This window comes from Aphanomyces invadans (assembly GCF_000520115.1).
Source record: "Aphanomyces invadans strain NJM9701 unplaced genomic scaffold supercont1.83, whole genome shotgun sequence".
In the NCBI taxonomy this organism is placed as follows: domain Eukaryota; phylum Oomycota; class Saprolegniomycetes; order Saprolegniales; family Verrucalvaceae; genus Aphanomyces; species Aphanomyces invadans.
In genome coordinates this window covers 12,041-32,578 of record NW_008580228.1, presented here as the reverse complement: position 1 = coordinate 32,578, position 20,538 = coordinate 12,041, and the positions used below count along the sequence as shown (strand labels likewise).

Genomic DNA, 20,538 nt, shown 5'->3' with positions numbered 1-20,538 from the left:
CCCACCGTCCCCACTACAAGTGCCCCAAGCCCCACCACCCACAAGCCTTTCCCCACGGTCCCCACTACAAGTGCCCCAAGCCCCACCACCCACAAGCCTTTCCCCACGGTCCCCACTACAAGTGCCCCAAGCCCCACCACCCACAAGCCTTTCCCCACGGTCCCCACTACCTCACCCCTTTCCCCCACTCCCACCGACGACTAATCATGACGATGACGATGACGATTGTCAACGACGACGGTTCGTTCTAATGAGGGCTCCGTTGCGTTCGGTTTTAATGTAACAATGATACTCGTATGACGTTAGCACTTGACCCAAGGCAACGTGCCCGACACCGTCCACCATCGCTGCAGTGTCGAACCATCATGACGTGGCAAAATTTCATGTAGGTCGCCGCCTGCCTCAATGTACGATGTCAATGTACGATGTTGGTCGATGGTCGTTTAGGCACAGCGTTTTATCTCGAGAACGTGTTGGGGTCCCGAAAGTACGTGCGATCGAGGACACGAGGTAGAGCAAGCTGCAGTGCCATGCAAGCCGACCTAGCAACATGGATGCCTGAGGGGCAACATGAAAAGTCGGATCCACGAGGTAGAGCGGAGGAGGGTCTGGCCGCGTCCACAATTGCCCGTCTTTTCCAAGCCCATCTATCCCCGAGTTCGAGTGTGCCAGTAGCCGCCGCACGCCGACCGAAATCAACTTCTCGACAACCACGTCCTATCCAGTAAAGCGTCATTTCTAGTCCAACCAGACGTGCTCGACATGGCCACAGCACCTTTGGCAGCGGCCAACGCAATGTCGTTGCGTATCCCGGGATATGGAGCCACCAAACGTTCGAGAAGGAACGATGGGCACAGGTTGCTCCTGCAGGTACTACCTACACCGGCTGGTGACCACCGCCCTTGCAAGCAATCGATTTCTTCCGTCGAAATGGAGCACAACACGCGCCGAGGTTGTATCCCTGAAGTATGCTCGTGTACATAAGGGGCTGCTGGTGGTCACAGCCACGTTCCCTCACTCGCGCGTCATAGAATGGAAGTGATGTGTATGTGGCATACTCGCACCACAAATGGCAGCGATGGGTACTGAAAGGAGGACAGGAAGGCCATCAATATGAAGCATCGAATGCAGATAGAGCTCCATTCGCTTCTGACCATCAAGTGGTTCGAGAACGCTGTGCGGCCAACTCCATCATCCTCCAGCAGTAGGTTGAGAACTCCGCCGCCGTGTCGATGAAATCGCAAAATATTTTATGAATATTTCGGACTATTGTAAGAAATCTCGAAATTGGGATCAATACTTGGAAAACGCGCGATTGTTGTGGGGCTTGTGGTGCATTCCCAACCGGTCGTTCTGATTGGTCGATGGAATATGTTCCAGTGCTGTGATTGGTTTGTTTCCCACTTCACATGGCAAGGCGTTGCGGAGCCAGGACAATGGTTTGGGCGACTGGTGGTCCCCTCGACCGCAGTTGACATGGCGGCGGAATTCGTTGTCGGCGGTAAGCCAGGAGAAGTGGTGTGTGTACTGGGCGGGCGCCCCATGTTCAAGGCGATAGGGCTGAGAGCGTAGATGTTGAATATGCCACATCTCGCTCGCTGACGGCGCCTGGTTACATTGCTAGCAACGTCCCACTGAAACTGAGTACATGCTGTCGCCGTTGTGGGGGGGTGGCACTGAATCTCAATCATTACTTGGTCAAACCAGCCCCACTATAGCATAAAAAAAGGGGAGGGGGATGGGTCTATTTCGGGTCTGCTGTGGGAAGAGCCAGTTGTTTCCTGCCCGACTTCGATTGGAGCAAGCGCGAGTGACACAACTAACGCCATTGGCTACAACTGGGGCGCCAGCGCTCATCACTGGTTGCGAAGGTCCTTGGCAAGCGCATGATAATTGAGCCTGTGGGCGCCACCAGCCCTTCCCCAGGCGCGAGCGTCTTCCTTCTCCTCGTAGGACTCTTGACCTTCGATTGCGACGTTTAATGCCATTGCAGCCAACGCTCACTCAGTCCTTGGACCTGCTGACGTGGCTTTGGCCTGGTAGATGTGGCAGGCATGGGCTGGCTGGCGCAAACGGCAGGCAGTGCGTTCAACATGGGACGTCTGACGCCCAATTCGCAAGTTCAAGGTGCGAACCTGAGCAAATTCGGATGATTCGAAATCCACCAATCCAAGGGACGGAATCTTCCGGATACCGGTATGACTGGACGGAGCCCTTCATTTTATTGGATTGCAAGGGATTTCCCATGGAAAATGGTACAATTTATATGAAAATTATTAAAATTTTTGAATTCCCCACACCACGTCCGCTCATTTTCGCTTTTGACTTCGGAGGAAGGATGTTGTCCCGCATTTCAAGCCGCGCGCCTGTCCGCTCCATGGCGGCGCCTGCCAGCGCTGTCCGCGCCTTCGGCACGGTAAGATTGTGCAGAATTTCGTGTGGTTCAGGGGATCATGCAACATGCATTGAAAGCAAGTCTAATTTCTTGCTTGCAGGCCGACAATGAGACCAAAGAATCTCTTGCCAAGGCGTTGAGTGACTTGCAAAAGGAATCGGCTGCGAAGACCGTGCCTTGGTTCTTGGACAACATGCCTGCGGCGTACTTCCGCGCAATCACCAAGGAAGACCGACTCCAGCACTTAAATGCGCTCACCGCGTTGGTGAACGCGCAACAACCTGAAGTTATGTTGAGCTCCCCGGACAAGAAAGTGTATTCGTACATCCGCACGGGCGACTTGTACCCTGGCTTGTTGTCCGATATCATGGACCAATTGCCCAAGGACCAAGGCGAGTTAGCGCGCGTCAAGATTTTCTCGTCGTTGGACGACTCGTTGGCCGTGGATGTGTTCCGCTTTGGTCGCCAAGAGCCTTTCCGTGGCACGACCCCCGAAGAAAAGTCTGCCCGTGACAATTTACAAGCGTACGTCGCTGACATCCAAGCCGGCAAATATGCCGGTGTGGAAGGTGTGCCGGCGCCTGCTGCCTACTTCTCACCCGAAGCTGTGGACGAATTCCTATCGTTGTCCAACTCGATGTACGTCAAGTTCAGCAGCCCTCGTCGCCTGGCGTCACAAATCGCGCTGTTCCACCGCATCCGTGGCACGGAGGGCGTTTCCGTCAGCATCGAACACGGCTGGGAAAGCAAGAGCGAAGAAAACAAATTGAGCGGCGGCAAGGTGCCGCAAACCATGATCACGTTGGCTGCGTCGAACGTGTTGACTAAGCACATGTTGCAACGTGCCGCCACCTACTTGGGCTTGAGGAACTTGAACGTTCGCCGAGCCCACTTGGACGTGATCGACGACCGCAAGAAGGGCTCTGGCACCGTACGTGATCGATCGCATTCAGGATGTGAAAATGACTTTGTTGCATGTCGCAGGTGTCGATGATCCGTATTTTGGTCTCGCCGTCCGAAGAAGACTACCGCAAGAACACGCAGCTTGACTGGAAGCAAATTGAGTACGACCTGCGATACCTCAAGTGGCTCGACGACAAGCCGCTCAACATTGCGTTGTCTCACAAGAACGTCGTGGATCTTCCCCACGCCGAAATCATCGTCACGTACGCGCACATGTTGCACGGTATCCTGGCCAAGGTCGACCCGTACGCGTACTCGTTGCCTCGCATCTTTGAGTTGCTCAACCACCCGACAAACGTGGCGTTGGCCGCGTCGATCGCCGATCTGTTCTTGGAACGCTTCGACCCGAACGCCCCCAAGAAGATGTCTGGTGAAGAACTGAAGAACCGCATCGAAGCCATCAAGGTTGAAATCCGCAAGAACGTGGAAGCCGAAGACACGATCCGTCTTTTGAACACGTTCGCCGATGCCGTTGGTGCCACGTTGCGCACCAACAAGTACGTCCGCACTCGTTATGCGTTGGCGCTGCGCATGGACCCCGACTTTGTCGGCTACGGCACGGTATGTCTTTTTTGTTACAATTGACGGATCCATCGCTGATGCCTGAATTTGTGTAGGTCGGCAAGGAAACCCCGTATGGTGTGTTTTTCATTCACGGTCGCCGCTTCAAGGGCTTCCACGTGCGCTTCCGCGACATCGCTCGCGGTGGGTTGCGTGTGGTTGCTCCTGCCGGGTCGGACGCACACGCTTTGGAATCTGCCCGCCAATACAATGAAGCGTACAACTTGGCGTTTGCCCAGCAATTGAAGAACAAGGACATTCCTGAAGGCGGGTCGAAGGCTGTTGTGTTGGTGGAACCCCGCAGCACCAACTACGACTCAACGACCCGCAACTTTTTCATCCGCAAGAGCGTCAAGGCGTTCTCGGATGCACTGTTGGACTTGAACACGACGGACGAAGCCGTCAAGTCTCAAATTGTCGACTACTATGGCAAGGACGAATTGATCTACTTGGGCCCGGATGAGAACATCATCCCCGAAGACATTACGTGGATGACTAAGCGCGCCGCGTACCGTGGGTACCCCATTCCCCGTGCTTTCATCAGTTCCAAGCCCGATGTGGGCATCAACCACAAGGTGTACGGTGTCACGTCGGAAGGTGTCGCCGTGTTTGCCGACGTTGCTCTGCGCTCGCAAAACATCGACCCCAAGAAGCAGCAATTCACGGTCAAGATCACGGGTGGTACTGACGGCGATGTTGCCGGTAACATTATCAAGATCTTGGCGCGCGAATACGGCTCGAACGTCAAGGTCGTGGGTATTTGCGATGGTACGGCGTCGATGGACGACAAGGACGGCATCGACATGGACGAACTTTTGCGCCTTGTGGAAGAATCGCTGCCGCTGTCGAGCTTCAGCGCCAACAAGGTGAAGAACGGCAACTTTTTGCTCGCCGACACCCCCGCTGGCATCCGCGCACGCAACACGCTGCACAACCGCGTCAAGTCGGACCTGTTCATTCCTGCCGGTGGTCGCCCCAACACGATCAATGAAAACAACTGGAAGGACTACCTCGACGCGACTGGCAAGGCGTCGTCGCCGTTGATTGTTGAAGGTGCCAACTTGTTCGTGACCCCCGAAGCGCGTCAGTTGTTGTTTGACAACGCCGGCGTGGTAATCGTCAAGGACAGTTCGGCCAACAAGTGCGGTGTCATTTGCAGTTCGTACGAAATCGTGTCGTCGATGCTGCTGGAGCCGCAAGAGTTTTTGGACATCAAGGACGAACTCGTCCACGACGTTGTGGAAAAGTTGCGCCATTTGGCCCTCGTCGAAGCCGAATTGCTCTTCCGTGAATACAAGCAGAACCCGAACGCTGCGCTGCCACCGTCGTCCGAGCGCATCTCGCGCGCTATCACGCGTCTCCATGACTCGATTGTCGCCAACTTTGACAACATCGCTGAAGACAACCGCGACTTGTTGTACTCGTTGATTGAAGAACACTTGCCCGCCAAGTTGCGCGAAGTTGCGTTGGACCGTGTGACCAAGCAAGTCCCGCTCTCGTACATCAAGTCGATTGTGGCGGCCGGTTTGGCGAGCAAGATTGTGTACCGCGAAGGGTTGCAATACGTCGAATCGTTGCCTGCGTCCAACTTGTCCAACATTGCCGTGTCGTACTTGAAGCAAGAAAAGAAGGTCAAGGCACTCGTGTCCGAAATCGAAGCCTCGGGCTTGCCCCACCGCAGCGACATTGCCGACCTCTTGGTCCGTGGCGGTGTCCGAGCCGGTGTCACCACGTTGTAAGTAAAACCAATACACACTGTACAGAAAACGCTGCAAAACGAGCGCTTGGCATCTCGCTGCATCACGATACCGACAACATTCATATTGCACAGCGCCGTCCAAGTTTTAGGCTGCGTGGGGAGGACGTTGGGAGGCTGGAGATCACGAGAATGCAAGCGTCAACGAGCAAATTGTGCACGCCCCGACTTTGCGTCCATCTCGCGCAGTTGTTGATGCGCCGCGGCGTTCTGAGCAACTCGTGCAGGGCTGCATATGACGCCGACGGAACATCAAAGCTCTGTCGTGCCTTTCGTCAGATCAAGTGGGAAGAGCACTGCATTCAGCAGTTGTTCATGTATCTACTCCTGCTGACATGCGTCACAGTCTGCGGTCCTTTCGAGTGAGGCCTTCTTCCACTGAGAACCTGAGCAACCGACGTCTTGGCCAGGTAAACACGTGCAAGTCGCGCAAGCAACCAACACGTCATTCCGGTTTTCGATCTTCGCTGCCATTCTCGTCTTGAGGTATGACGCAACGGTGGCGCTGCAGCCCGCGCGCGGTGCGTCATCTGCAGCTGCCTCTGCTGGATTGAATCCGAACATTTGGATCTGACTGCCTCTATCGACAGCATTCGATCACGATCTACATCCCGATGGTACGATGATCAAGCTCGAGTCGATGGAGACCTTGAATCGATGGTAATCCATCGTAGTTTGCGTTGGAGAGGCTGCTTCTCCGGTGGTCTGCGACGGTCCACACCGTCGTGCTCGCATGCACATGCCTGTGCTTTTGCAACGACTTGAAAGGGGCTTCCGCGGCATGTTGGATTCGACGCGCTCTTTCCCAAACCGGACTGCTCGTTCCTTCATCGTAGGAACAATCCACAAGGACCTCGCTTTACACTCCACGTGTTCGACATGTTGGTCGTGTACGTCCCGTGGGAGCGCCGCGTGCGCCCACAGCCGACGGTCCATGGGTTTCTTGGCATGGTGTTTTGATCGTCGAGCTGTCGAGTGTGTTGCTTCAAGTACACGCCTGGAATTTTCTGCGACTGACTCGCGTCGATCGACTCCACGGCGGGATGCCGCCCCTTGCCGATGCTGTCTGGCTAGCTCCCAGGCGGGTGATAAGTGCTCGTGGCCACGGTCGTCCTGCTCAACATGCCCAGCGCGATTTCGGCGGCCCAGGTCGAGGCGCTTATGAGCTACTACATCCTGCGACCGTTATGGGCATGAATCTTGGAACAATGTTGAACGAAATGTAAGTTTGACGATGGTGCCACAACTAGGTTGGAGGTTGTCCCCCCAGCGTGGCGTCATGTACTCGACGGATGCAGATGCGGTCCTTCACCCTGCATTCAACGAACCAACGGACACTGCCCAGACTTCCAGCAGGGAGCTCTGATCTCACATGGATGGGTTGCCTTGCAGCCGTTTGTTCCGCCAGCGGATGTCGCAGACGTCGACAACGTGTCAGCTCCTCGTGAACCATCGACATGAACGCTCGAGACGGATAGGCTGAAGACGCCCGATGGTTTGATTTGTGAACAGAGTCACGCAGTAGTACTACTTCGACCACGAAATGATCTTCCTGATGGAGCTCGAATTCAGGTACCGGTCCGCCGCGATCCACTCGCTTTGGCTCTTTCACGTCGATGGACATTGACACTCCCAGCTCTTGACGCAACCCACCTCGTCAAGGTAGCATCTTGTCCCAGTGTAATGACGAGACGAGCTAGATAATCACAGGCGTGGAGCCGTCTCAAGCTGCTGTGCAACAAAACGAATACTTGATACGAAATTTGCCGAGAGGACGGCGGCAACTACGAGCAGAGTCCTCATGGCGTGTTTCGGAGCTAGTGGATGGGATGGCAATGGCGGTGACGGTATCCACCAGCATGGCCCGCTTGCTCCTACTAGTCTGCTGGGAAATCCCCTGGATGGGAGGTAGCACAGCGTCCACAGATGCTCTTTCGAAGGTCAATCCATCCAGTCGTACAGCCATGCTCCATTCCAGCTACACTGGAGTCCCAGCCAATCCACTCGACTCATCGAAACACAGCATGGTCAGGATGCATCCTGGTGCTTGGAAGCTTCAATTGTGGGTCGGCTGACGAACGGATCGGCGCACACACCGCGCGCGCCCCAACGCCAGCCCTCGGCCACCGCTCATTCGACGCGACGACAGTCGCGTTTGGAACATCCATGCGTTTTTATATCCCCATTGATTCCGTTAAATTTCTCATTGACTTTGTCGTACTAGACGTTTCTTTCGTTGGTCGCTCCAACGACTCGCTGTACCAGTCTAGGTGGCCTGCGCGGAGGCATTGTGCGCAATGCTCGAGCGGGGCGCCGTTTCATATGGCCAGGCATGCGCCAGAAGGGCCTTTGGGCGGCGTCCTTGCTTAAGTCCTGTCGTGCGCTCGCTACTCGACGCTCTCGACTACCGTGCACGACGAAAATCGAACGCGTTGTCTGTGGAATAGTCCATGATTTCTTTGAACATAGTCCGCCCGCACCATAGAAACCCCAAGTACAAGTGGCCCATTGGACTGGATCAACGGATTTGGGACGGATAGCGGACGAAGAAAACGCTGGCGTGCCTTGCGTCGGTCTATGTCGGGCGCGGCACCTTGTGTCAAAAGAGGATACGTTTTCAATTCGTGGCCAAAAACAGGGTTCTGCCGCGGCAGTTGGGTGGATGTTGCGGTCCCTGTTTTTGGCACATGTCGCGGGTGGATACGTCGCAACAGCCAATCAAATCGCCGGATTCGGAACAGGACTGCCGCGGCGTCAAAGTTTGACTCGCCCAAGGATGCAAAATGTACTCCCAGGAAACGTGGAGACGTACCCTGGGAGGGAGGGAAACCCGTGGCGTATGTCGCTGAGGGTGTCGCCGCTGCCGCTCATGCGAAGGACGCGGTCGTCGACGTGGGACACAGATACCGTCCAGACGATGCAGGAACTCGGGGTTCAACGCCTGTCGATCCCGCGAGAATTCAAGGACAGCACCCACGACAGCGACGACATGAAACCGCACGCGACGTCGTGGTCGATGCTGATTGAACCCCCTGAGGCATGCACGAGAGGAGAACCGACGTCGTTGTCGTGGTCAATGATCGACGACAGCCCGTTCCACCCCAAGACTGTACGTATTGAGGTGTGGAACAAGGCGTGGACCGTCCCGACTGTGATTGCCTTGACAGCCCCCAACTCGGGACACTATCTGTGGAAGCGCGTGTACTGGGGCATGCCGATCAAAGACGAGTACTACATCAAGATTTACGGGGCCGACGACGACGATTCCCAAAACCTGTTGGCGGAAAGCCCATACTTCTCCATCGTCAAGTGAACTTGTGCCGTTGAACTTCTGCTTTTTCCTCTCCCCACATCGCACGCTGTAAAGTACCTTCTATGCTTGCCTTCCATGCTCCTTCGACAATGTTGTTCGTCGAGTGTACCTACCCATCATCGCGCAACTGCCACCCCCCCCTTTGTTCTGTCGTTATGAGCTTCTGTGGTTCAAAGATCAATGTATTTATTTCATGTCAATTCGAGTGTTATCCCGTTCATTTGGCAGGTCACACCAGTTTCCGTGCACCAAAGTCACGACGCCGGGGCATATGAAGCGGACAACGCCTTGGTTGCTCTGGGTATGGCACTTCTGTGGTACGAATCGCACGAGTCGACGAATCATTTCCCCTTGGGCCATGCTTTCGAAGTCCTCCGCCACCGATACGCACTATGAAGGCAACATGGCCGCGCCGCCACCACGTCGCCTTGATCTGCGCGCCTCGCTCGCCGCACCCTCCCCATGTCGTCGCTGTAGTTGTCGCGGATGTGTCGGGGGCCCTTTCACATGTCTGGTCGAGTTTTGTTTTTGCAGCGCGCTTCCTTGCACCTCGTTTCTCAACGTGAGGATGCCGAACAGAACGCTTCCAACATCCATGAGGATGCCGAACCAAACGCTTCCAACATCCAGAGTCCCGTGGCGGGGCATTGCTTGGAGCAAAGGACTCGAGCATGGCCACCATCGCATGCACGTGCCTCCAATTGCATGGAACTCGTGCGACGCCCCACGCAGTTGCGTCGAACGGACTTGAGCGACGTGAAGCAACTGTGAACGAGAGATGCCTTTATATATATATAGTTAAATGTATATTTTGATATTTCATTTCGGTCTACAATTTGTCTAATTTTTGGGTAATGGCGTCGGTGGTCAGATCCCAACGACCCCCGGCGAGTTCTTCATGGACGGCAGGACGCTGCGAAGCATGTGATGGAGGCGGCGACGCATCTTGGCAAGCCACTTGCGCACAATCATGCGCTTACGACCGCGCATGGACACGAGATGCAGGTTCTCCCGCAGGAACGGATGGTGCAACAGGCCGTCCATCGACAGCCGCTTGGTTGGGTCCACGACCAACATCTTTTCGAGCAGGTCAAGCGCCGGTAGCGGGACCAAGTGGAGGACCTTCCATGCGCGAAGCACGGACGTGATCCCGTGCTGTTTCACGTACTGAAATACCTACAGAAGCACACCATGACAAAGGATTCGTGGAGTCGAACTGTCGTACGTTGTCCGAGTCGTTGGCGCGCGCAAATGGCGGGGCGCCCGTCAACAGGATCAGGAGCATGATGCCCAGCGCCCACACATCCACCGGCGCCGGCATATACCCTTGACGCAGGTACATTTCTGGTGCCATGTAGAAAGCTTTGCCCACAATGTGGTTGGATCGCTCGTCGATCGTCGTAGCGAGGCCGAAGTCGCACAACTTGGCGTTGCCTAGAACGAGCATGAGGACGTGGGACGACGATTCAAGACAGAGGCACTACCATTTGCGTCGAGGAGGACGTTTTCCAGGGAAATATCACGGTGGACATAGCCGCGATCATGGAGAAACTTGACGGCGTGTACGACCTGACGGAAAATGCGCGCCACCGCCATCGTATCCATGGGAAGAGTCTGTTCGAAGAGTTCGCCGCCTGCACAGAACTCAAAGACGAAGTGGCCCATTCCGTCTTCTTCAAAGTCGCGAAGCATTCGCATAATGTATGGATGGCATCCATCGCTTCCGCCGCTCACGGCGCGGTTCACTTGTTTCTCCATCACAATGTCTTCCGCGATCGGGATTCCTTGGATGGATGTTCGCATTGTCGCTGCGTCGAGGTGCATGCGCTTGATCGCGACCTTGGAGCCTGTCAACGTGTCCACTGCGAGCACGACATCACCATACAGTGCCTTCGCCAGCACCGTTTCCGTCGTGTACCTCTCCATGCGATCCACAGGAAGTTTGCAAGTTCCAAGCCAAGCACCACGCTGTTGGTGTGTCACGTTGGGCGATATCCGGATAATCTCTGTACCCGGATCATGTGGGGCTTTTACACAAGACGTAACGGCCGACGCCAGACCCAAAAGAAGGGCCACAAGCGCTCGGCCATGTGAGCGCAGGAACGTTCTACTCCCCATGCTTTGCCCACATACGCTGCGCACAGCTTGCATGGAGCAAGGATCGACGGAGGGAGAGGCCCGATGGTCCTTGGAGGTTCAGAGCGCGGGGGTTGTTCCGTCAAACCGGCTGAAATGGCACGACTCCAACCAATCAAAGTAGAGGAAACATTGTATTTTATCCAATCAAAGACCAGCATGTCGTGGCCACAGTGAACAGGGACACACGACTGCCCTCGTGTGACTGCCCACGTCGAGCGTCTGTGCCTGCTGAATCTCGAACACACAGCCCCATATGAAAGCGGATGGCGCTGGTTCCTGCATGTGATCCGGGAATGTCGTTCTCTTTGTCAAATGCACGCTGTGCTTGCCGTATTTGCACAAGACAGGAAGGCCAACTCGATATCAACGCGCCCGAAGCGCCATTCTCGGCGCGTGTGCCATGCTTTCGGTGAAACCGTAGAGAAATATCTTGGACATGGTATTGGTAGAAATGTTACCAAATTAACCAATCGGTTATCTTGGTTTTGCATGTTTGCCGTTACAAAATGTGCCAATCAATGGTGTTTCTATAAACGAATTTTATTGGTTCGGAGCAAGAAGAAAGAGCCAATCAGGTATCTTGATTATTTGTAGGCGTATCATTATCCAGTGTGCTCACGGACGACTCCGTCGAGCGGACGAGCCGCGACTGGTTCGTCGACGACGCCTTCCGGAACACCTTCTGGAAGAACCTGTGCACACCGCCCTTCTTCTTCTCGTCCTTTGATGCTGAATACGACGGGGACGGCTCGTGGTGTTGGAGTTGGTTCTTGGAAGCGAGCAGACTTGACAACGGATGGTGGTGACGCTGCAATGCTTCGTGTTGGGTAAGGTACGGGTGTCGGAGCACCTACGCACGACTGTGAAGACACAAGAGGACCTGCAACATTTGTGAGTGCGTACGTCGGAGATGGACAACCGTTTGTCGGGGGTGGCGACAACGAGGCGTTCGACCAAGTCCAATGCGTCCACCGGCAAGTGCGGCAAAACGTTCCAACCTTTCAGGAGTGTGCGAATGTCGTACTTCAAATACGACGCATACACGTTGTCTAAGACGAGAAATGATTCGATCGAGAGAAGGACAAGATGTTGAAGGGTCGGTACCGGAACTGTGGGCGCGCGCAAATGGCGGCATTCCTGTGTGCAGGATAAGGAGTAAAATCCCAAGAGACCACATGTCTGCCTTTGAGGCATCGTATGGCGATCCCAGGTACATCTCGGGCGGCATGTAAAAGAATTTCCCCACTGCCGACGACGGTTGGGTGACTGGGCATCGGGTTAGCATACACGAGAAACGATAGACAGATTCGCAATACCGTGAAAGGATTCAACGGCAAGACCAAAGTCCATCAGCTTGGCAACGTCATTTGCATCCACGAGGACGTTCTCCAACGAAATGTCGCCGTGAGCAATCTCATCTACAGCGTTTCGAGTCAAGAACGTGGCGAGGCCGGTTCATGCGTACGGGAGTGGAGGAAGGCCAGGCCGTGGCATATTTGACGCATATAGTGAAGCGCTTGAGATGCTTGAAGTCGTTGGTGGGGAGAGCTCTGCAGAATGGTAAACAGGTCGCCTTGATGACAGTACTCCAAGACAAAGTGTTCATGCCCCGCTTCTTCGAATGACGAGAGCAACCGAAGGATGTTTCGATGTCCGCCCATTTTGTTCACGTGTCGATAGACTCGTTTCTCAACGTGAAGGTCCTCTTGAACCTGCACGGCCTCGTCAATAAACTTCGACGACGCGATGGATCGTACCGTTGGACCACCATTCGCCTGACGTTTGGCAGCAGCGGCCAGTTGCATCCGCTTGATCGCGACGTGGTTGCCATTGTTCTTGTCCACGCAGAGCACGATGGACCCGAAGAGCGCCGGCGCCAGTTCCTTGACGACGTGGAACCGGTCCATGACGCCGCGATTCTATTATGGAATTCCAATTCCTTCTCGTCGGCGTCCAACACTCTAGGTTCATCCATTCGGATTGGCCAAAATATGTCGCAATCCTGCGATTGGATTGGCCATGAGGAAGAAATGCAGCTATTCTTACTGAGATTGCGCCCATGATGCGGTCTGCAATCACCGATGATGGCACGGTGATGGGTGGTGTGTTGGGCGGATGGCTGGCTCGGGAGCAATGTTGTCAGCTTGCACCTGGCCATGTGAAGGTGGGATTGATGTTGCTGGCCTGGAAAACTGCTGCTTTCTCATCACCATGGCACAGGCGCATGCACGGATGGGGCTGGGGACGCTCTGCTTTGGACAAGGCGCTCGGTCGGTATTGCTCTCGCAGCCCAAAGCATGCCATTCCCCAGCTGGGCAAAGCGCGTTCGCCCGATGTGGAGGTGCATGCTCTCCCATGCATGTGACGGGGGGGAGTATGTTCATTCCACACGCTTGAACTTCGCAAACATTCCCATCTGGACCACGAAATGTGGTGCACATCCCACCGCCGTCGATCGCGGCAAGGGGTGCATGTCCTCCACGACACTGGACGCAGCGCGCGCGTGCAAGGGCTAATCTGCGGTGGGCACGCATTGCGATGCGCTTCCAGCCGCGGTGACGATGTCTCTTAGCTCGCGTCGAGGCCACAACGGCTGGCCAAGGACACATCACGCTCGATGGAATCTAATTATAAACATCGACGTCGGTGGAGCGTTTTCACTTGATCGCGATTGAGAGCGAGCGAGATGGCATGGTGCAGCCGGACATCACGGAAACACCATCCCCCGGGAACCGGGCAGTCGGCCACGGCTGCAATCGGACCAGGCAGCTACAACACGATCGGGTCGTCCGTGAAGCCGCCCAAGCCGAGTTTTGCCGCGTTTGGGTCGTCCGGGCTCAAGGACGCGTGCCCTGATCTACCTTTGCATACTCCTGGGCCAGGGGCGTATGCGACGACCATATCGACGTCGTCATGGACGCCTGCGAGCTACGGCGACGCCACCGCATCGTCAAGCATGTTCAAGTCCAGTACGGAACGAACCAAGTTCAAATCAGCGTCGGCGGCTCCGGGGCCGGGAGCGTATGGCGCAGCAGCCCACCCGTCGGCCTTCAAAAAGTCCAAGGCCACGTCGACCATGTATGCGCGACCCCCATGGTTGGTCGTTGAGGGTCGTGACTCGCGCTGGTAGGCGGCGAAGTCAAAGCGATGCGAAAGCAAACAGCGGGGGTGGCGTCAAATGGGTCCGCGTGCCCACCGCGCCATCCATTCCAAACGTTGCGCAGAGCTTTGGCTACGAAGAAGGGCCGAAAGGGCAAATGATCCTTCAGCATCCATCGAAATCCGGGCACAGGTATCGGGCGCGCATCATCGTCATCCCCCACACCACCACGACCGGTCATGTTGAATATTTCCAGTGGCTGCGCCAACGACGTCACCGGACCCGGCGAGTACGACCCTCTCCAAGCGCTCCACCGGTTGGCATGCACGCGCGCGACTAGCTTCGCCAAGAGCAAAACCTCGCGGGATTCAAAGCACAAGAGCACTGTCGCGCCTGGCCCGGGCTTCTACCACACGGAAACCCACCCTCATCCTCACGCGGCCGTGCCAAGCGCAGTGTTCAAGTCAACACTCACGCGCGAGCGCGCCGCGCACTCGATGGCACGCACAACGGCAGCTGCCGTGCCTGGCCCTGGCTCGTACAACTCGTCGACTCCACAAAAGGCAAAGAAAACCGTGCCGGAGCATCTTCAGTTCTTTGGCAGCACGACGTCCCGGTTCGAGCCCAAGGCGCCGCCGACGTCGTCGATGCCCGCGACAACGTCGTCGACCCCGGTCAAGCCGCAGAGCCACCACCACAATCCCCACAACGTCGGGTTTGCATCGTCCAACAAACGGTTCGACACTACCCTGGCCAAGGACACGTTCGACGTCGGCCCCGGCTCGTACAACGCCCCCGGGCTAGTCGAAGAGCTCCAGCATCGTGTGGTACGCCGCACGCATGACGCCGTGGTCCAGGAACGGAATGCTTTGTAGAGTGGGCGAACGGGCGTATTTGGGTCGACAACGAAGCGGTTTGAGAGCGCGAAACCGCTGCTGGACACCGTGCTCCTCGAGCACGACCCGCGATCGAATAACCAACACGGTAGGTGGACAGCTTGCTCCTCGGACAATAGTCGTCACCGCGCGCGCGATCGATGGCATAGACGACACGATGTCCGTCGTCAAAGCCAAGAGCTCAGCGTTTGCATCTGCAACGAGTCGTTTTCAAAGCCCCGCGGCCAAGGACCCCGTGCCATGTCCCGGAGATTACAACGTACGTGCGATGTCGAGAGGCCACCGTGTCAACTTGGACCATGCCAGATCAACTTGACGTGGGACAAACCCGGCGGAAAAGCCGTGTTTGCATCGCACATGGATCGAGGCACGGCTCTGGACAAGAAGACGGCGGCGCTCCCGGTACGGTGTGCCGTCCCTAGTCGGCGTTGACGGGAATGGGTTGGACGTAGGGACCGGGGTCGTACGTTGGACCGGATTCGACCATGAAAAAGGCCAAGCCAACCACCCAGCGAAAAGACGTGTTCATGTCGACGGTAGCGCGATCTTTGCGTTCACCCACGTGACGTTGACGGTAGGAGCCGCGGTTCAAGAGCAAACTAGCGCCGCTCGCCAACCTGGTACCGATCAACGTCCGGCTTCTTCGTGTTTTCCCATCGTGTTGAGTAGGGGCCGGGCGCGTACAACCCCGACACCATCGAAACCGACTGGAACCGACCCACGTACAACATTACGATTGCCACCGAAATGGAGAAACGAATATGACCAACGCGTCTATTGCTTCAAGGCAGTACTGTGTCAAGTCCTTGTCAATTCATGGCATGCTGTGCCATGGAACGTAGTCGGCGCGCTCTGCGCCGCCGCATATCCTTCCAAAACACCACGACAACGTTGTCCGCCATCGCCGCCGCCGCCCCTGGTGTGGTTGAAACACCAAACAGCTAGAATGTGAGAACTATCCGGATAACGGGATAGTATCCGAATCACACGCCGATGTCCCGGATACTGTATCCGAACAGATCCGCCCGTTGAGAGTGCGAGTTTGCGTCGATCGCAATGGAGATGCAACATGAGGGCCAGGCGGACTCGAGCGACCCGATGGAGAAGATGTGGGTCGAGCATGGTGCTGGTGGTGATACCGACAAGAAGGTAGAAGAGTATACGCGCTACCGTCTCCAAGAAACACTCACGCTCATGGGATGCCGCCGCAACGACGCGATCATCGTGACGCGCTTGATGTTCGAACAATACCATGCACACGTTGATGGGCCCTCGCCCCGGGCATGGACGTTCCAGATGCTGCAACAACGAGTATACGCCGAATTGGCGCATCTGGAGTACAACAAGCCGACGCACTTGCTGGACTTTGATCTGGCGAAGGAAATCACTCAGCGCAACAAATCGTTTGTCGTGCTCTTGGGTGGGACGTCTGGTACTGGCAAGTCCACCCTCGCATCTCTGTTGGCGTCCCGCCTTCGCCTCACGACGGTACTTTCCATGTTGCATTTTCACGTCCGTCGTCACTCCACGTTGCGTAGGTGCTGCCGACAGACTCGGTGCGGCACATCTCCCGTGCATTCATGACAAAGGAACAAAACCCGTGCGCATTTACATCGACATATCAAGCGGGGGATGCGCTGACTCCCGCGCAAGTGGACGAATTAGCCAAGATCGCGGCGGGCGATATGAATACCCTCATGTCGGACAAGCGACTGCACAAGCGAAAGGTCCTCAAAGGGTACACACTCCAGAGCGATGCCGTGTTGGAGAAGCTCGATCTTGTGCTCACCATGTTCGAAAAGCGACGCCAAAGTCTCGTTGTCGAGGGTAAGCATGCCCGTTGTCGCGAACTCGCGTGCGCTTTTCCGCGCATCGTCGAGGCTGGACACGATTGATCGCGGTGTGTAGGTGTGCATCTAAACACGGAGCAGATGGCCGAGTTGGTCCGGCGCCATCCCAACTGCATTCCGTTTTTGATTTACATCTCGAACGAAACAAAGCATCGCGAGCGGTAGGATCGTCGACGTTGCGGACATGATTCCATGGCGGTGTAGGTTCGCCGTCCGCGCCAAGCACATGACTGTGGACCCACAACAAAACAAATACATCAAGTACTTTGACAATATCCGCATCATCCAGCGCCACTTGTGCAAGCACGCCGACAAGCTCCTCATGCCCAAGATCGACAACACCAACGTCGACCGCTCCCTCGTCACAATTCAAACAACTTTGATTCGTGTCCTGCGCAAGCAATTGCGAGGTACGTGCGTCGCCTTGGGAGATGCGTGATGGCCAAAGATAGGCGACGCCATGGTCGACAACGCCACGGGCAAATTCGTCCTCTTATCGCGAGAGCACGAGAACGCCATCAAGAAAGCCTGGTCAAGCAAAGGGGTGCGTGTGCTTGGGTCTATCGCGCTGGCGGCCGAGTTCGTCGATGGCGTGTGCACATTCTTGATGGGGTCGTGGCGCTTTTCCGTGCATGGTTGGCAAGTTTTTGTCGTGGGTCGCGTTTTGGTTTCGAGATGGCAATGTTTTCGATGGAGCCATGGCACGGGAGTAGCGACAGGAGCGGCGTTGTGTGTAGGTACGAAAAGCCATGCGACCGCTGATCAAGCAGCGCGTGTCGAAGCGGCTGCTGCTCCGACGGCTGCTGGCGGAGCAAACCATGTCGGACCCATGCCCTTTCCACGACGACAGGTGCGGCGTCAATCGTTGTCCTGGAGACGGTCCCCGCTGCCAACTCGAACATGGATGGCTGTAGTTCGTCGAGCGACGACGATAAAGACGATCGCGAGCATGGCCGCGAGGGCGGCGTCGAGGAAGAAGAAGATGAACAGACAACGGTCGTGGGCAGTCTACTCAGTCTGCGAGACAAGAGGCAATCCACTGACGTCGACGAGGTACTCCCCATCCCGCTGTGTGTTGTGTCATGTGAAGCAGGACTCGGTCGAGCTCTCGACGGCGATTCAACGAGTGGCGTTGTGGCGTGCAAGTCAGCCGAGCCCATTTGCGGCCCCATGTACGGCTCGAACATGGCGTGAGGAGGCATGCTAACCAGCCGGGAAAGGTTCGCATCGGTGCCCGCCGTACTTGGACGCGCACTCGGACCAAACGTTTGAAAGCACCGTCGCCGAAATGAAGTTGCTCTGGCGCCGCAACGAACGCACGCGGTCGTGGTTTACCGCGAGTCCGCATACGACTGCCAACTCGCCGACGTCGCCATTTGCCAAAGGTGGTCCCTTCCACCAACAGCCAGCATCGTTGACGGTCCGTAGGGTCGATGAGTGTGGTGTACGACGCAGCGACCCGCGCAACCCTGGCGACTCGAAAGGCCACACGGGTACGCAAGCAATGCGCCGCCGAGACAATGCCTCGATTTCATGCGGACGCTGTAGCTGCGGCCGTCGTCGGCATCGCCGAAGAAAGGTTTTTCCATGCGGCGCAAGACGGCACACAACCTCGAGAAAGACGAAGAGCAGTCTCCTCGATCGTCGCACCACCAGCGCCACCATCGCGCCACGACCTTGGCTCCCCCGACGTCCCCGCACGGCGGCGCGCCATCGTTGGATTTCGACATTGACAGCGTATCGGTCGCCGATGGGGCGGACGATGAACCAGACGATTTGTCCGAGTCGTCCTCGCACGCCGAGCACTGTATGCCGTATTTGTCGGCGCATTGTAACAAGTTGAACGGGTGTTTGGATGGTAGGTGCATCGCCGCTGGCGTCGCCGCTCGAGCACAGCATGGATGGCGAGTGCAACTTTGACTTGAGCTCGGAGGACAGCGGGCTCGACGACGAAGTGTAATTGGATTCCACCACCACTTCATCCCAAGTACGAGCGCGACTAATCGTTGAACGATGGCTGCGCGATCGTGTTTGATGCGCTCGGGTTGTTGCATGCGTTGGTGCAGTGTGTTGTGCGAACGAGCGATCCCAGCTCGTGTGCTGTCGGACGTGGATGGCGTCGAAAGCCTCATTCGACGAGGCAGCGACCACGTGGATGCTTTCTAGGTCGGCGGCGCTGTGGCGTTAGTCAACCAAGAGAATGAAAACGATTATTGCGGCAAGGTTAGAACGCTTTGGGTTTGGCTGGCAAGGCGGGCGGACGTTTTGACAAAGTCGGGCGCCACCACGGGCGCAGCACGGCGGACGTCGGGGCAAACAGCATGTGGTACTTGGTGTAGGAGAATCCGTACGCCCCCACAAACGAGAGCGCAACCCCCATGACATTCCACCGCGTGACGACGACGTCCGCAAACAAAAGGTAACCCGCGGCGGTCGACGCGAGGTCCTTGATATTGCCTGTCACGGACGTAGCCAACGGTGACGTGCGGACCTACGGCGCCATGGTGACTGCAGGAGTGGGAAGGGGTCGTACGGTGCAGAGATGGATCGCGACTTGGTACATCAAGCAGACAACGCTCATCGAGGCAAACAAGCCACAGAAGGACGGTATGTCGGTCAGCGTTGAGAAGAATGCTGTGACGCGATCTCGCTCCAAGAAGAGCGCGACGGGGCCGCAGAGCGCCAAGCCGGCCGTGCTGTGGACGTAGACGAGTGCGAGCGGCGACAGATTCGACTGCTTGGCGAGGATGAGGTTCATGGCGGTGCAGCAATTCTGAGCGACGACAAGGACGTAGCTGGCATGGCCGCGTTAGACTCGACGAGCACCATTTGGGTTGGATTACCCGTAGCCGTTGTACGTGGCGTCGTTGAACCCGGCGACAAGACTCCCCACGGCGGCGACTGCACGATGGACAGTTGTTAGAATTGGGGACCGACGGGGGGAGAGTGTATCAAATTACGCAGCAACGACGCCTTCATCGCATCCGGAATGACTTGGTTGCGCCACAGGATTTCCAGTAGCATCACCTTGAACGTAGTCAACCGGCGGAGAACGAGGTACCTAATGGAGCTGTTTAGTCGAGGAGTGGACTCGGGGGACGAGCGATACATGGGCATGTTGACGAGGCCCATGCACATGAACCCGACAATGTTGTTGGCCGAGTGCAAGGCCGCCATGGGCAGTGCCGTCCGAAAGAAGCACGAGGCAGACATGGACGGAAGCGTGATCAGGTGCAGCTTGTGTGCAGCGGAAACCAGCACAACGGTGAAGAGGTGCTGGATCGCGGCCAGTGAGTACACGGCGTTCCAGTTGTACGTGGTGATGATGGTCTTGGTGAAGATATTCATGCTGAGCGACAGACACAAGTACAGCGCGCACGGCCAGAGCGCGTGACACAGAGCCTTGACTTTCACCGTCGCCGCCAACGGTGCTGCCGCCCCCATGGCGAATTCCACGTTGAAGCGGTTGTGCTGCACTCGTTCTAGATTTCCATCGAATACGTCATTCGGATTGGCTACAGGTTTGCATTAACGTCCAATCATATCACACGAATGCATCGCTGAA

General features: G+C 56.3%; 10 protein-coding genes across 13 annotated transcripts; 6 read left to right on the top strand and 4 right to left on the bottom strand.

Moving 5' to 3' along the window:
- Nucleotides 1-2,325: 2,325 nt before the first annotated feature.
- On the top strand, nucleotides 2,326-5,715 carry H310_14736 (hypothetical protein). The gene is made up of 4 exons (XM_008882662.1): nucleotides 2,326-2,416; nucleotides 2,496-3,326; nucleotides 3,380-3,919; nucleotides 3,976-5,715. The coding sequence occupies exons 1-4, from the start codon at nucleotides 2,339-2,341 to the stop codon at nucleotides 5,656-5,658; spliced, it is 3,132 nt and encodes a 1,043-aa protein (XP_008880884.1). The 5' UTR covers nucleotides 2,326-2,338; the 3' UTR covers nucleotides 5,659-5,715.
- A 245-nt stretch (nucleotides 5,716-5,960) lies between these two features.
- On the bottom strand, nucleotides 5,961-7,804 carry H310_14734 (hypothetical protein). Its single transcript, XM_008882660.1, has one exon. The coding sequence runs from the start codon at nucleotides 7,297-7,299 to the stop codon at nucleotides 6,922-6,924; it is 378 nt and encodes a 125-aa protein (XP_008880882.1). The 5' UTR covers nucleotides 7,300-7,804; the 3' UTR covers nucleotides 5,961-6,921.
- On the top strand, nucleotides 6,014-6,891 carry H310_14735 (hypothetical protein). The gene is made up of 3 exons (XM_008882661.1): nucleotides 6,014-6,161; nucleotides 6,266-6,292; nucleotides 6,350-6,891. Exon 3 carries the CDS (start codon nucleotides 6,409-6,411, stop codon nucleotides 6,838-6,840), a length of 432 nt encoding a protein of 143 aa, XP_008880883.1. The 5' UTR covers nucleotides 6,014-6,161; nucleotides 6,266-6,292; nucleotides 6,350-6,408; the 3' UTR covers nucleotides 6,841-6,891.
- A 636-nt stretch (nucleotides 7,805-8,440) lies between the features above and the next one.
- On the top strand, nucleotides 8,441-9,188 carry H310_14733 (hypothetical protein). The gene has a single exon (XM_008882659.1). The coding sequence runs from the start codon at nucleotides 8,452-8,454 to the stop codon at nucleotides 8,986-8,988; it is 537 nt and encodes a 178-aa protein (XP_008880881.1). The 5' UTR covers nucleotides 8,441-8,451; the 3' UTR covers nucleotides 8,989-9,188.
- A 571-nt stretch (nucleotides 9,189-9,759) lies between these two features.
- On the bottom strand, nucleotides 9,760-10,978 carry H310_14732 (serine/threonine protein kinase). Its single transcript, XM_008882658.1, has 3 exons — nucleotides 10,473-10,978; nucleotides 10,214-10,422; nucleotides 9,760-10,164 (listed from the first exon to the last, which is right to left on the bottom strand). The coding sequence occupies exons 1-3, from the start codon at nucleotides 10,912-10,914 to the stop codon at nucleotides 9,856-9,858; spliced, it is 960 nt and encodes a 319-aa protein (XP_008880880.1). The 5' UTR covers nucleotides 10,915-10,978; the 3' UTR covers nucleotides 9,760-9,855.
- Nucleotides 10,979-11,687: 709 nt separating this feature from the next.
- Nucleotides 11,688-13,092, bottom strand: H310_14731 (serine/threonine protein kinase). Of its 3 annotated transcripts, XM_008882656.1 has the most exons (6): nucleotides 12,885-13,092; nucleotides 12,593-12,839; nucleotides 12,444-12,545; nucleotides 12,232-12,393; nucleotides 12,031-12,176; nucleotides 11,688-11,977 (listed from the first exon to the last, which is right to left on the bottom strand). In XM_008882656.1, exons 1-6 carry the CDS (start codon nucleotides 13,032-13,034, stop codon nucleotides 11,699-11,701), a joined length of 1,086 nt encoding a protein of 361 aa, XP_008880878.1. In that variant the 5' UTR covers nucleotides 13,035-13,092; the 3' UTR covers nucleotides 11,688-11,698. The 3 variants fall into 3 exon arrangements, with proteins under 3 accessions (XP_008880878.1, XP_008880877.1, XP_008880879.1); XM_008882655.1 differs by having other exon boundaries at nucleotides 11,688-12,176; XM_008882657.1 differs by having other exon boundaries at nucleotides 11,688-12,393.
- A 96-nt stretch (nucleotides 13,093-13,188) lies between these two features.
- On the top strand, nucleotides 13,189-16,111 carry H310_14730. Of its 2 annotated transcripts, XM_008882653.1 has the most exons (10): nucleotides 13,189-13,291; nucleotides 13,348-14,205; nucleotides 14,258-14,419; nucleotides 14,484-15,054; nucleotides 15,103-15,211; nucleotides 15,273-15,382; nucleotides 15,430-15,525; nucleotides 15,576-15,659; nucleotides 15,702-15,743; nucleotides 15,793-16,111. In XM_008882653.1, exons 2-10 carry the CDS (start codon nucleotides 13,814-13,816, stop codon nucleotides 15,886-15,888), a joined length of 1,662 nt encoding a protein of 553 aa, XP_008880875.1. In that variant the 5' UTR covers nucleotides 13,189-13,291; nucleotides 13,348-13,813; the 3' UTR covers nucleotides 15,889-16,111. The 2 variants fall into 2 exon arrangements, with proteins under 2 accessions (XP_008880875.1, XP_008880876.1); XM_008882654.1 differs by having other exon boundaries at nucleotides 13,348-14,419.
- On the top strand, nucleotides 16,063-18,167 carry H310_14729 (hypothetical protein; the record flags this gene model as incomplete). Its single annotated transcript, XM_008882652.1, has 7 exons — nucleotides 16,063-16,611; nucleotides 16,662-16,950; nucleotides 17,032-17,134; nucleotides 17,178-17,383; nucleotides 17,426-17,517; nucleotides 17,711-17,823; nucleotides 17,888-18,167. The coding sequence occupies exons 1-7, from the start codon at nucleotides 16,180-16,182 to the stop codon at nucleotides 18,165-18,167; spliced, it is 1,515 nt and encodes a 504-aa protein (XP_008880874.1). The 5' UTR covers nucleotides 16,063-16,179.
- Nucleotides 18,168-18,261: 94 nt separating this feature from the next.
- On the top strand, nucleotides 18,262-18,933 carry H310_14728 (hypothetical protein; the record flags this gene model as incomplete). The annotated part of the gene is made up of 4 exons (XM_008882651.1): nucleotides 18,262-18,358; nucleotides 18,402-18,466; nucleotides 18,522-18,780; nucleotides 18,836-18,933. 4 exons carry the CDS (start codon nucleotides 18,262-18,264, stop codon nucleotides 18,931-18,933), a joined length of 519 nt encoding a protein of 172 aa, XP_008880873.1.
- Nucleotides 18,934-19,171: 238 nt separating this feature from the next.
- Nucleotides 19,172-20,436, bottom strand: H310_14727 (hypothetical protein). The gene is made up of 5 exons (XM_008882650.1): nucleotides 20,083-20,436; nucleotides 19,934-20,034; nucleotides 19,817-19,874; nucleotides 19,507-19,768; nucleotides 19,172-19,464 (listed from the first exon to the last, which is right to left on the bottom strand). Exons 1-5 carry the CDS (start codon nucleotides 20,415-20,417, stop codon nucleotides 19,198-19,200), a joined length of 1,023 nt encoding a protein of 340 aa, XP_008880872.1. The 5' UTR covers nucleotides 20,418-20,436; the 3' UTR covers nucleotides 19,172-19,197.
- Nucleotides 20,437-20,538: the final 102 nt, after the last annotated feature.

Coding starts and splice junctions, on each gene's coding strand:
- H310_14735 (XM_008882661.1), top strand. CDS start 6,409: ATGCACATGCCTGTGCTTTTGCAACGACTTGAAAGGGGCTTCCGCGGC.
- H310_14732 (XM_008882658.1), bottom strand. CDS start 10,914: ATGGAGAGGTACACGACGGAAACGGTGCTGGCGAAGGCACTGTATGGT. Junction 10,423..10,472: donor CGTCCTCCTCGACGCAAATG/GTAGTGCCTCTG, acceptor TGCTCGTTCTAG/GCAACGCCAAGTTGTGCGAC. Junction 10,165..10,213: donor GCGCCAACGACTCGGACAAC/GTACGACAGTTC, acceptor GTGCTTCTGTAG/GTATTTCAGTACGTGAAACA.
- H310_14734 (XM_008882660.1), bottom strand. CDS start 7,299: ATGTCCATCGACGTGAAAGAGCCAAAGCGAGTGGATCGCGGCGGACCG.
- H310_14733 (XM_008882659.1), top strand. CDS start 8,452: ATGCAAAATGTACTCCCAGGAAACGTGGAGACGTACCCTGGGAGGGAG.
- H310_14731 (XM_008882655.1), bottom strand. CDS start 13,034: ATGGACCGGTTCCACGTCGTCAAGGAACTGGCGCCGGCGCTCTTCGGG. Junction 12,840..12,884: donor AGGCGAATGGTGGTCCAACG/GTACGATCCATC, acceptor GAGGCCGTGCAG/GTTCAAGAGGACCTTCACGT. Junction 12,177..12,231: donor TGCGCGCGCCCACAGTTCCG/GTACCGACCCTT, acceptor TTCTCGTCTTAG/ACAACGTGTATGCGTCGTAT.
- H310_14730 (XM_008882653.1), top strand. CDS start 13,814: ATGGCATGGTGCAGCCGGACATCACGGAAACACCATCCCCCGGGAACC. Junction 14,420..14,483: donor CCATCGAAATCCGGGCACAG/GTATCGGGCGCG, acceptor GAATATTTCCAG/TGGCTGCGCCAACGACGTCA. Junction 15,660..15,701: donor AAGACGTGTTCATGTCGACG/GTAGCGCGATCT, acceptor CGTTGACGGTAG/GAGCCGCGGTTCAAGAGCAA.
- H310_14727 (XM_008882650.1), bottom strand. CDS start 20,417: ATGGGGGCGGCAGCACCGTTGGCGGCGACGGTGAAAGTCAAGGCTCTG. Junction 20,035..20,082: donor GGCCTCGTCAACATGCCCAT/GTATCGCTCGTC, acceptor CAGCTCCATTAG/GTACCTCGTTCTCCGCCGGT. Junction 19,465..19,506: donor TCGCGATCCATCTCTGCACC/GTACGACCCCTT, acceptor ATGGCGCCGTAG/GTCCGCACGTCACCGTTGGC.
- H310_14736 (XM_008882662.1), top strand. CDS start 2,339: ATGTTGTCCCGCATTTCAAGCCGCGCGCCTGTCCGCTCCATGGCGGCG. Junction 3,327..3,379: donor GCAAGAAGGGCTCTGGCACC/GTACGTGATCGA, acceptor TGCATGTCGCAG/GTGTCGATGATCCGTATTTT. Junction 3,920..3,975: donor ACTTTGTCGGCTACGGCACG/GTATGTCTTTTT, acceptor GAATTTGTGTAG/GTCGGCAAGGAAACCCCGTA.